The sequence below is a fragment of the Talaromyces rugulosus genome, chromosome IV, assembly GCF_013368755.1.
Source record: "Talaromyces rugulosus chromosome IV, complete sequence".
Taxonomy (NCBI): Eukaryota; Fungi; Ascomycota; class Eurotiomycetes; order Eurotiales; family Trichocomaceae; genus Talaromyces; species Talaromyces rugulosus.
In genome coordinates, this window is record NC_049564.1 from 2,639,495 (window position 1) to 2,651,735 (window position 12,241).

The following is a 12,241-nucleotide window of genomic DNA, read 5'->3' on the forward strand; positions in this document are numbered from 1 at the left end:
CGCTCTATGGTCACATGTTACCTACGCATAAATGATTGATCGTTTTGAACACTTTTGAGAATGCTTGAATTTACAAAGAAACAAGGGCTTTTCACAAAAACTCGTACTTCAATCAGCTATCCCTCGTGCTCCGAGTCAAGACTTTCGATTCAAATGTTACATACTGAGGTAACTATGGACCCTCAATATTCCATGTCGTTGTACTTATGGCTACATACCAAACAAAATGACAAGACAAGAAGCATACATGTAAATCAAACACGAACTACCTCAAACCCTTCCATACTATCCAACGCCGCTCGAATTTCCATTTTATACAGCGGAATCCCACCAGAGTAGCAAACAGGCTCGTACGCCTTACCAGGAATACTTCCACCCATATAAGTAGAACTAGTCGTAGGAAACAAGGTCCTATCGTTCAGTTCCAGAATATGCTTCTTCCACTGCTCGGCGGCTTCGCGCTTTGGATTGACGTATTTGATACCATTCTGCTGCATCTTGTCAATCATGTCAACGATCCATCGACCCTGGATCTCCACTGTGGATGGCCCGTTGCTGAGCAGGGTTGGCCCGTGGGCACCGTAGATGTGGAACATGTTGGGATAGCCGCTGACTGATGTGCCCAGATACGTGTTTGCTCCGGGGGCCCATTCGTCGTGCAGTTTTGCGCCTTGGATGCTTTCTAGGCCAAGTTGGGTCATGACTTTTTAGTGGTCAGTATGTGGCTGTCAGTTTGATAATATATGGCTCACCTCCAGTAACGACATCCTGCGTGTTATTGTTAGCCATTTTCTCTTCTTGAAATGTTTGATCAGACTTCTTACAAAGCCCGTTGCAACAGCAATAACGTCAAATTCATGATGACTGCCGTCCTCCAATGTTATCCCTGTCTCTGTAAACTCTTTGATCCCGTTGGTTTTGACATCAACCACATCGACACTCGGCCTATTGAACTGCTCAAAATAATTATACTCTAGACATGGACGCTTCACACCAAAAAAGTGCGGCATCTTCTCCGGCGCCAGAATATCTCTTATTCTAGGATCCCCAATCCTCGCACGGGTTTTCTTTGCCCAAAAATCATACGAAGCTCTGTTTGCCTCGGCATTCATTAAAGTGTCCTTGTACAGGGCAACCCAGTACCGAAATCCGCCATCGGCCCAGACCTGTTCGTAAAGGGCATCGCGTTGCTCGGGCGAATCGTCAAAGGTGTTTTTCTCGTACCAGTCGTAGTGGAATCCGGCAAAGCTTGTCTCGCGGTATCTGAAGAGCTCTGGATACAAAACTTTTTTGTGTTCTTGGTCTGAGAGTGTGAGGGTTCGGCGGCGCATGGGCACTGCTAGATTGGGTGTGCGCTGGAAGACTTTGACGTCGCCGGCGACTGGGCCCCAGGCTTGCACGATCTGGACTCCGGAGGCGCCTGTGCCGATGACAGCGCAGCGTTTATTCTTGACGTCTACTTCTTCGTCGGGCCAGAAGGAAGAGTGGTGGATGACTCCTTTGAACTTGTCCATGCCGGGCCAGTCTGGGATATAACGTCTTGCAGCCTACATAAGAACATTAGTTCCCAGCAAATATAGCAAGATAAACTTATACATACAAACCCAGTACCAAGCACCAAGAACTTGGATTTGGCTACTCGGCCATCCTGGGTGCGAACGCTCCACTTGCCAGTAGATGTATCAAAATTAGCACCTACAACCACCGTGTTGAAAGAACAATCCTTCTTGATGCCAACCACCTTGTCTACATGATCAAAGTAGCCCCGCAAATCTTTGTAGTTGGGATAATTCGTGGTCCAGTTCCATGTCTTCCAGACCTCTGGCCAAGAAAACTCATACTCGGGGACCTCCGAGTCCACGCCGGCACCGGGATAGCAGTTCCATCTCCATGTTCCGCCGAGGTCGTTTCCTGCTTCATATATTACTACTTTGTAGCCACGGTCACGAAGGGTTTTGAGCATGAAGATGCCGGCTGGTTTTAAGACAGTCAGCTTCTTATCCAAGACCACGAGGGGATTCAAAGACAAATCAAACCAAAGCCAGCACCGACAATGATCGCATCAATGTCAAGATCGTCGGCATATGGACCTGAATTCTCCGTGTGGCGCGTAGAGTAATCAGTCAACTCTGTGTTGAACTTTTTAGTATGGGCTGGGGTTGAGTCCGTCATTGCTGTCTAACTATCCGATGAGCTTCAAATGTTGGAAAGATTTATATCAAGATTTTTTTTTTTCCCTTTTGAATACGATAAACAATGATATTGATACTTTGGTTTATTTACGTCAACGGTCCGTATATTATAGCACTTTTTGAATGATGAGAAAACACTCATCATCATCACCACCACCACCATCATCATCCCATGCCTATCTGTCCGGTTTCACTGCATCGGTCTCGTCTCCGCGGCCGCAATTCCAATCGCAATAGTCGCGATCAATTGATAAACGCCACGTAAACGAGGCGTCTCCGATGGTATCACAGTATATCTCTATGCCACTGACCTATATTATTTCTTGGTGGCTGATCTGGTCAAGATGCGGAGAAGCTGCCCCTCTCCCAAAGCCGAGGCGTGACATTTTTGCGGATACGGATCCGCAATCCGCAATCTTGTCAAAGTCACCCGATCCATGGGAGATAAATATTCTTGGCACTTTCGATAATGGCTGGCGTTAAGCTTGCTTATAACACGCCCGGGGATACGGATGTTTTAAGCGGGGTGATATAGTCCACTTGTCGATCCCCTAAGCGCGGGGTTTGGCCGATATTATGTATTGATTTAATTAATGCCTAGGGTCAGGACGGGAATCTTTTTTTTTTTTTTTTTTTTTACCAATTTACCACAACTTGCTCGACTAAAAAATGCCTTTTACCTCGTCAACCATCACACGCCTTCAAGGCATTGTCGACGGCGCCTGTGCTGATCAGAAAACCGGCATCCCAGGCACAACCGTTGTGATTGTTGGCAAAGATGGCAAAGAGCTCTTTGCACACTCTAGCGGATCGCGCGGGGTTGATTCCAAGGAGCCCATGTCGCTCGAGACTGTTTTTTGGATGGCTTCTTGCACAAAACTGCTGACGGGCATAGCATGTATGCAGTTAGTCCACCAGAATATCCTAAAATTAGACGATGGGGACCACCTGGAGCATCTCTGCCCTGAACTCAGGGATGTAAAGGTGCTGCGGGCCGATGGTTCTCTGGAAGATAAAAGAAAAACCATCACCCTGCGAATGCTGCTCACTCATACAGCCGGGTTTGGGTATACTTTTTTCAACGAGAGGCTGAGGGACTGGGCATTTCCGGCCGGAGTAGACGAGTTTTCCGGGCGGTTTGACGATATGAAAACGCCTCTGCTTTTCCAGCCAGGCGAAGGGTGGGAGTATGGAGTATGTATTTAGAAAAAAAGAAAATTTTGCTTTCATATGCTCATATTTGGAAATAGGTTGGCGTCGACTGGGCAGGGATTGCTCTGGAAAGGGCCACGGGTCTTCGATTGAATGCATACTTGCAGAAGAACGTATTTGAGCCAATGGGTATCACGGACATGTCAATGATTCCTACAAAGTCTATGCGCTCCAGAGTCGCACATATGCATGCCAGAGATCATGATGGCTCCCTGCGGCGAAGGAACCATCTCCTTCGCGTGCCGTTGGTTGTTGATCCAGATGACCATGCTCAGGTTGATCAGGTCTTCAACAGCGGTGGCGCCGGCATGTTCGCAAAGCCACAAGAATATAGCAGTGAGGCCCTTCCTCCCCCATCCAAATTTTGTGCGTGAGTATCAAGCATACTGAAATTTGAATTGTTAGAAATCCTGGCAATGCTGCTCAACAATGGCACATGTCCGCGAACCGGCGCAAAGATCCTACCCGCAGAATCTGTCGAGGAGATGTTCCGCAACCAGATTCCCGAGTTCCCCAACTACAGCCGAAAAAGCATCCCGGCATCGAAACCTGAGTTGACGAATCCAATTCCCCAGTTATACCCCGTGGAAGGAGATCCACCTCAGGGTTGGGGTATCACTTTCATGCAGAGTATGGGTGGGCCAACGGGCAGATCCAAGGGGACTGGGCACTGGGCTGGTCTGGCCAACTTGTGGTGGTGGTGTGATCGTGAGAATGGCGTTGCAGGAATAGTGTGTACTCAGATCCTGCCTTTTGCAGACCTCAAGGTTTTGCAGCTCTGGGGCCAAGTCGAGGCCGAGACATACAAGGGTCTCAAGGAAGTAAACTAGTTAAGCTAGTAGCTAAATTTAGTTAAGACCGCACGCTCATGGACGAGTAATATACTCTTGCAAGTAACCACAGTCACCAAGCGCAAACACGTGCATGATAGACATCCCAAAATATTCTAGGCCGAACCTTAAGAGGAGTCTTAAGTGTTAACAGATTGCCAAGAACAAATTAGTAGCGAACAAGCGGCTTGTTTTTATGCGGAGATGTGGGTGAAGCCACAATCCGGAGAAATGGGGTACAAAAATGCGGGGGAAACATACTATTACAAAGAGTCAGCCTTCCTTTTAGACTTCTGATTTTCTCCATTTTCCGTGTTTTGAGTCCATGAAAACCAAAACACTACTCTCAGATTCCTCATCTCATTTCGTTCAGCAATGCGGTCGCGCAATCACTCCTGTGATCAATGCCGGAAATCAAAGCGAGCATGCGATGCTCCTCGGTTAACCTACTTTCAAGACATCGATTCATTGATCTGCCTTGATAATCCCCACAGTGAGTTATATCAATTTGCTTTTGATTGCGTAGCTGTCGGTTTCCTGTGATTGGGTTCAAGCTGAAAAGTCAAAAGGCCCAGCACCCAGAGTCCGGCCATGTTCGTACTGCGCAAAAACCAAAAAAGAATGCACGGTGAATTGGGCCTGGTCACAACTCCGTATATCCAAGGCGATGGAAGCCGCGTCATCTGGGAGTTTGCAGTTGGACAGCGCAGGCTCAACCAAACGACAGAAGCTAGACATGCCGAATATTCAAGTAGAATCTAGTACTGTCGACTCAATTAGTGGCTTTATGAGGAACAGCTTGCAAGACCTACCTCCACCGTGGCTCCCATACGATGGCAATGCCCCTGAAGTCGACGAGATATTCGGTGATACATCCAACATAGCTGAATCACAGTGGACTGGACCAACACTTGAGGAGAACATGTCTGTCGATAACCCAAGTCGATGTTCAGAAGATTCGTTTCTCTCTTCTCTCTCATTTCTATCCGCAACACTCGATCATCAACCTCCTTTATTGAGCCAAGTTGATCTTGGTCTCGACATTAGTCCCTGGCACGTTAGCCAAGAACAAAGTCTCCCCGTTTCTTCATCCCAGTATGTCGGTTTAGCAAGGCCGACGCAACGGAAACGTAAGAAGCAACGACTGACAGGGCACACTTGGCCGCAACAGACGGCAACCCCTCTATCTTCATTTTCCATGGACCAGTCAATGATGGCACGATCAAACCAGAGCATGATATCACAAAACCTCTTGCGTATCTACCATGATGTCCTGGAACACAGCCTCTCATGCTGGTTATCAGAGGTCACTTGTCCCTACCAGCCAAACGGCGACTTTTCACAGAAACGAGACTCCGTGTCAGAATGGGGCTCGTCATGGTCCAATCGCATGTACGAGGGTACTCTTAAGCTCGACCAAGCGGCAAGATCCACGAAACTGATAAAAATAAGCTCATCCGAGGATCAAGCTTGTACCAGGGCCCTTCACCTCGCCATTATGGCTTTTGCTACACAGTGGGCACAAGGGAGTTCTCGTCAACGAGAGCCATATTCCCCATTGTCTGATTCATTCGACGCTGGAAAGCCAGAAGGCGCGTTCGACGACTTGGTCGAGGAATTTGACCGCAGCCTTCAGTGGCATTTCTGGAGCCAAGCTGAAAGGGCCCTTCAGGATGTTTCCCATATCGAGTCGTTTCGAGTCGTCTGTGCTGAGACCGTTTTCGGCTTGACTCAAAAGCCATGGCCGCAAGAGACTTTAGAAAATTCTACTGTCAATGGTCAAACCTCCGGCCTTGAAGAACAGTCGTTGACGTCTCAAATAGCGCAGGAAATATCCAGAGACGGGCCACCGATGTACCTAGAGCGAGCCGCTCGCAAGATGCATGCCCTCAAGTTCAAGTTTGATTCTGCGATCAAGCATATCTCATATCACCGAGATGGTGGCGCTAGTACTGACACTGTACAATCAATGGGCCAAGAAGATAAGACCATGGTTGGGCTTCTCTACTGGCTCGCCATAATGTTCGACACGGTGTCTGCGTCCATGAACGAGCGACCGGTAGTTGTTCCTGACCAAGACTCACATCACGCCAGTTGTCGTGCTGAAGAAGCGGATGACGCGTACTGGAAAGTAGAGCTGTTCATCCAGGACAAGCTGGAAGCCCCGTGTCACACGATACGCTGGCCATGTACATACGAAGTAGCTGCCAGCGCTGTCACCAGGTCAGCCCCCGTCAAAGTCTTGCTCTACAGACACGTCTCGTATTTGCAGAACACCCTTAGACGAGGACAATCGGTAGAGAAGGTCGAGCAAGTCATCCAAAATGCCACGTCTCTTTATCGCTATTGGAACTTGACGTACGGTGCCTTTTTCAGAGATCTGATCCACAACTACAACTCAGTGCCCGGCCGTATCCAAAGCTGGTTCGTATGTATCTCCGCGCACTGGCATTTGGCCTGTCTGATTCTAGTCGATCTCATCAACACCGTCGATCAAAAGAATCTAGGCATCAAATCAAGAACGCAAATGCGGCTGAGAAGCAGAGTTGTCGCCAAGATGCAAGAGACGAGCGTCAAAGAACTCTCGGATCTGGCAAGAGTCGCTACACCGCCGAGTGAGGAGACAAATTTCTTCCAACAACTTCCTGGTTTTCATCCATGCGTCAATGAAGGGACGATTCTCACAGAGCCCTGGACGGCGATTCTCATTCGGGCGTTTTCGAGGGCCGCAGTCTGGCTTCTGGAAGACGCAGAGAGTTATGGACAATATGGCCTTGGAGCGTACTCAAGTGATGGTTTGTCGGATACTCTAGAACAAGCAGAGTATTGTATCAAGGGATTGTGGTTTTTGGGAAAGAAGTCGGATATGGCGCGGCGGGTGGCGGATATTTTAACGCGAGCGTTAAGTGGTTTGAAGAACTGAGCTGGCTCGTTTTTTTGTCTTTGATAATAATCAATTAATGATATTTAAAAAAAAAATAGCTCCGTCTATCTCGTCCACGAAGCCACCAGCCGTTACATGTATATATGATTGTATGCGTGTCAACTGTATTTCATAACTCCACAAAGGGTATCATCCTCCCTAACTTGAATACATTCAGTACATCAATATACACACAGCTTCTTCTAATCATGCAATCCCAAAACACACGACGCTCGCTAATGACCATTATATAAACCCGGAATACCCAGCCCGCTCGCTATCAGTAGAAAACATTGAAGTAGGAAATATGAATGTGTAACGTGATACTTTAGATGCGCCCGGTTTTTTGATGAAGCGTGGAGGAGTGTTTACTCATCCTTGCTAATTGAGCTAAGCGAATGCGCCAGTTTTAGCAAAACAACACTTTCAGTTGCCGCAAAGTAGTTCAAACTACACCACAATCAGAAATTATAGATGTAAAAATGTAGATATTTGTGGAGCTTACCTGTCCATTAAGATTCGCAAGTGTCGGTTAAAGTGATCTTCGTATCGTTTCAGCGTGTCTTCCAGCTTAGCCAGTCGTGATGGGTCAAATGGCCGAGCGTCCGGAGGGGCTCCAGGGGCACCGGCGGACATATCAGGGTCTGCAGAGGCGATGCTTCGAGCGAGTGATGAGGCCGTCCAAGAGGCAAACATTGTGCAACAGGTCATGAGTTTGGAGTGGATCTGTATGGTCAGTCAGTGGGGTATCTTTCTGTCTTCTCAAGGTCATACGCACTTTCAACAGTTTGGCTTGTGTGAGCATACACTCTTTCAAGCAGGTGTCTAGGAAATCAACGTGGTCCTGCATCAATTCGTCCACGGTTCGATTGACCTGTCTTGGTCCATCAGCAGATACGGTGTCACTGCCAGCAGCGGTTCCGTTCACTCGCTCCATCAAGCTCTGCCAGTTTGGTTCGATTACTTCTGCCGTGCAAAAGTACAAGAGCTGTTGAACGAATACCAGCATTTTGGCTCGAAGCGTCCATGCCCTCCTCTTCCATAATTCTAGTCGTCGATCGGATGACTTGTGGCGCCATCCCAGCACTTTTTGCTGATCGTGCCATGACGTAACTAAGAGACCTTCCAGATGTCTCAGTGACAAAAGATAACGAAAGATGAGCTGATACCGTAGAACGGTCTTTCGGCTGATCACCAAAGACAGCGGGAATGGGACCATGTAATCCAGCTCCAGAGCGTCAAAGCCCACAATGTCCTTTTCTTCCTCTGCGGGCTGAATCGTTGGGGTCTGGTATTTTTCTATTCCACCATCTGGGTTGTCTTGATCGATGCCAGATACACTGACGACTTGCATCAGCCACTTTGTGAGTCCGATCTTGTTCATTTTGACTTTGACATCTTCTTTGTATGGGTCTTGCGCGGCAATGCTTGCCGGTTGTCGAAGAACAAGATCAAGTAGCGATTGAAGCTTGCTTTCATTCACGTTTTTGGCGGGTTTGCGAAGTTCCGATGAACTCAGCTCGAGAAAGTAGGAGAAGAAATCGGACCTATCAAGGAAGAAATAGTGCTTCAGTGATCGGAATCGTGTAGTCAAGGAGTTTTCGGTCAGAAGCAAATTAAGGAGAGATGCGTTTGCATAAGCATAGGCGCTGTTGACATTATCGAGGAACCGGGGATCGTCAAGTGTCTTTGGAACATCTTTCACGGCCTTGCTGACATCAACACCGCCACACTCTCGGACGACATTCAGGTATTTACCGGCCAGCAACACCTTATCCCGGACACTCTCCAACTGCGGGGGAACTTCATTCTCTCTGATGGTATATCGTTTCTCCCAATATTCGTCTGTATAATCCTCTTCGAGCTTTTCCCGCTTAAATCCCTTTTGTTCTTTGATCAAGAACTCGCCATGAGGATCTTTGATTCCGCCATGGTGCAGCCATTCATTCAACATCGCCATATACGGCCTGCTTGCTTCTCGGAGTAATGTCTGAAGAAGAGCCTTTGCAGCCGGGTCGCCAGAGAATGTAGCCAGCCGTTCTGTCAAAAGTCCAAGAACATTACCTCCTTTGCATATTTTCTTGCTAGTCATACCCCCGGGAACCAAATCTCCACCTTCTTTGAGTTGTTCTAAAATATTTTCGACGTCGTCAAAGTCATCGTATATTGATTCGTCTGCGTCCTGATCGAGCAGCTTATTTTGCCTCAACAGTTCCTGGCCAAGTGAGTAAAGCTGTGCCAGGCTTTGGCTCGTGGGCATGGTTTGGAGGTGAAGCACATGTAGTGTGAAATTCGGGTTGTTGATCAGCTGGTTTTCGAGTTGTGCGATAAGGATCAAGTAGTCTTTCAAAAGTTTCCTGATAGCCGCGCATAGAGCATGGCTTACAGCACCGTATTCTGGTCGACTCTGGACGTTGACAAATGCTTCTAGGGCGCTGTAATGGGTTGCCATTTTAAGCATCGACAATGTAAGATCTCTAAGACTTGGGTCCAGGCCAGGCGCAATCTGAAAAGACGGGCCAAGCAATTGATCTTTTTCTGTTGACGGGTCGTACGTATTGCTATAGCGTATATATTGTCCTTCGTATCCCATGAATACAAACAGTATATCCTGCAATATGGCGTCTTCTTGCGCGTCCATGGCCATTTCTTTCAACGGGGTGGGTTCGAGGGATTGTGGCGCTATTGAGGCCAAAGGAGGCACCGATACACGGCTTGCAAGCGGAGCTGCAGAGTGTGGTATTAATGTCGCTTGAGGATTCCATGGTACTGTCGTTCGCGGTGGTCAGCGTTTGCATCTTGAGTAGGTATTATCCGTACTGCAAAACATCAATGAGTGCTTACATTCCCCTACACTTTCCTCTTTCCTTTTGGCCGGAGGAGTGCCTGTATCTGCCCTCCTAGTCCGAGATTTATCAAAATCACCACGATTTCCGGCATTGGGCGATTCTTTGACGGTGTTTCGCGTCTTCACATGAACGCGATCGCGAGTTGTCACGGTGTTTCGTTCCGTCCGGCGTTCAGTTGTGTTGCTGGCTTCCCTGTGTAGCCCCCTTCCGCTCGACGTACTCCCTCGCAAATGCTCCATGTTACCAGCAGGTCGAGGCGATTTGTTGTCTTCAATGCCTGGTCGAGATAGCTTCTCCGGGTCGCGACTGGAAGAGACGACGCGGGGTCGTGTACCGCCGCCTACTTTGTGGCTGGCAGAGCGACGATCATTGGAGGACATAACCTGGTGTTTATTAATGTCCTGCAGTCCGGTTTATGGAAAAGTTTGACTGTGATCGATCGCGGACTTGTAAATCAAAAGGTCCAATAATAATTGCGATGCTCAGTCACCTTGAGGCGGCGGAGTTGTGTATGGGGGTCCCCGTTCCGGTTTAGCGCGCTCTCCGGCCAGGCACGACCGGTTTGCGTAGGCGGACGAACCGACCGACAGCTTGAGCTTCACCAACTCTCTGACCTTTCTCCTCCCACCACATCCGCCCAGACCTCATCCTCTCTGCTGTCTCAAAGCTATATTATTGTTGTATTTCTAATCCACGGGTTCTTACGACTCATAACACATCATGTTTATTGCGCGATCTGAATATGGTAAGCTCTCAGCCAGCTCGATTGAATATGATCCAAGCTAACAGCTCCCTTCAGACCGAGGAATCAAGTACGAACAACCGATACAACCATCGTCCAGTTGATCTATATCCTTGCTGACTCGCTGCCAAAGCACCTTCTCCCCCGAAGGGCGTTTGTTCCAGGTCGAATACTCGCTTGAAGCTATCAAGCTCGGTTCCACGGCAATCGGAGTACGTCAAGCCAACAACCCACATCCCCAGCCCTTTTCGATTCATCTTTGCCCCGATTTAACAATTTATCGCAAAACAGGTAGCGACAAACGAAGGTGTTGTTCTCGGTGTCGAAAAGCGTGTCACCTCCACGCTCCTAGAAACGTCATCGGTCGAAAAGATCGTCGAGATTGACCAACACATTGGCTGTGCCATGTCCGGTTTGCAGGCAGATGCGAGATCGATGATTGAACACGCTCGGGTCGAGTGCCAAAACCACGCCTTCCACTTTGCCGAGTCGCTCCGCGTTGAAAGCTGTACACAAGCCATTTGCGATCTAGCTCTGAGATTTGGCGAGGGTGCGGATGGAGAAGAGAGCGTCATGAGCCGGCCTTTTGGTGTTGCGCTGCTTATTGCAGGCTACGATGAGGATGGGCCACAGCTGTGAGATCCTCTTACTATTGCTATAATATTTTCGCCATCGTTCTAGCTGACGAGAGGACTTTTACAGATATCACGCTGAGCCATCCGGTACATTCTATCGATATGACGCCAAGGCCATCGGCTCCGGCAGCGAGGGAGCCCAGGCTGAGCTGCAGAACGAGTACCATCGATCGCTTTCCCTTGCCGAGGCCGAAACTCTTGTTTTGAAGACACTGAAGCAGGTGATGGAGGAGAAGCTGGACGCCAAGAACGTCCAGTTGTCCAGCGTGACTAAAGAGAAGGGCTTCCGGATCTACGACGAAGAGGAGATGGGTCGTGCGGTCGGTCAGTTGAACGGGAATTAGAGAAATCAAAACGAAACTAGTCACGAAACCATTAACATTGAGGCATTGGCAATATTGATGTTTCTTATATGATATAAACTCCCGCCTTGGTAGTAAATTGGCATGGATGATGACCTCATCAATCTTAATCTTGACAATCTACATTCTATAGAAATATTGCAACCGAAAAACATTGATCATTCCGTATCATTTTCATGGGCTATATATTCCCCATGGCGTCAACTCACAAGGCATGGAGGAATTGGCTGAGGACCAATACCGAGCCCACTGAATAACTTTCTTGGTTTTATCTGCTGATGATTTAAAAACATTGAACTACCCAAACCGCAGGTCCATCGTACTTATACCCTGGAAACTGTCGATAATGACAGACCAGAGGTTATATAACCTTCAGGAATGAATGAATATATTAGTGGATTACTCAGAACATAAAACTATTTTTTAAAAAAAAAAAATATTTATATATAAGTAGTGCTTTTTAGAAGAAATATAATTATATAATCTAATTTTATTA

General features: G+C 47.9%; 5 protein-coding genes across 5 annotated transcripts; 3 read left to right on the top strand and 2 right to left on the bottom strand.

Moving 5' to 3' along the window:
• Nucleotides 1-254: 254 nt before the first annotated feature.
• TRUGW13939_07720 (uncharacterized protein) lies at nucleotides 255-2,172 on the bottom strand (the record flags this gene model as incomplete). The annotated part of the gene is made up of 5 exons (XM_035490858.1): nucleotides 255-703; nucleotides 753-768; nucleotides 825-1,547; nucleotides 1,601-1,974; nucleotides 2,037-2,172. The coding sequence occupies 5 exons, from the start codon at nucleotides 2,170-2,172 to the stop codon at nucleotides 255-257; spliced, it is 1,698 nt and encodes a 565-aa protein (XP_035346751.1).
• Nucleotides 2,173-2,861: 689 nt separating this feature from the next.
• On the top strand, nucleotides 2,862-4,234 carry TRUGW13939_07721 (uncharacterized protein; the record flags this gene model as incomplete). Its single annotated transcript, XM_035490859.1, has 3 exons — nucleotides 2,862-3,386; nucleotides 3,443-3,740; nucleotides 3,810-4,234. 3 exons carry the CDS (start codon nucleotides 2,862-2,864, stop codon nucleotides 4,232-4,234), a joined length of 1,248 nt encoding a protein of 415 aa, XP_035346752.1.
• A 667-nt stretch (nucleotides 4,235-4,901) lies between these two features.
• Nucleotides 4,902-7,157, top strand: TRUGW13939_07722 (uncharacterized protein; the record flags this gene model as incomplete). The annotated part of the gene is made up of 1 exon (XM_035490860.1): nucleotides 4,902-7,157. One exon carries the CDS (start codon nucleotides 4,902-4,904, stop codon nucleotides 7,155-7,157), a length of 2,256 nt encoding a protein of 751 aa, XP_035346753.1.
• A 368-nt stretch (nucleotides 7,158-7,525) lies between these two features.
• Nucleotides 7,526-10,386, bottom strand: TRUGW13939_07723 (uncharacterized protein; the record flags this gene model as incomplete). Its single annotated transcript, XM_035490861.1, has 4 exons — nucleotides 7,526-7,607; nucleotides 7,663-7,883; nucleotides 7,936-9,926; nucleotides 10,002-10,386. The coding sequence occupies 4 exons, from the start codon at nucleotides 10,384-10,386 to the stop codon at nucleotides 7,526-7,528; spliced, it is 2,679 nt and encodes an 892-aa protein (XP_035346754.1).
• Nucleotides 10,387-10,726: 340 nt separating this feature from the next.
• TRUGW13939_07724 (uncharacterized protein) lies at nucleotides 10,727-11,727 on the top strand (the record flags this gene model as incomplete). Its single annotated transcript, XM_035490862.1, has 5 exons — nucleotides 10,727-10,751; nucleotides 10,806-10,818; nucleotides 10,882-10,960; nucleotides 11,040-11,383; nucleotides 11,451-11,727. The coding sequence occupies 5 exons, from the start codon at nucleotides 10,727-10,729 to the stop codon at nucleotides 11,725-11,727; spliced, it is 738 nt and encodes a 245-aa protein (XP_035346755.1).
• Nucleotides 11,728-12,241: the final 514 nt, after the last annotated feature.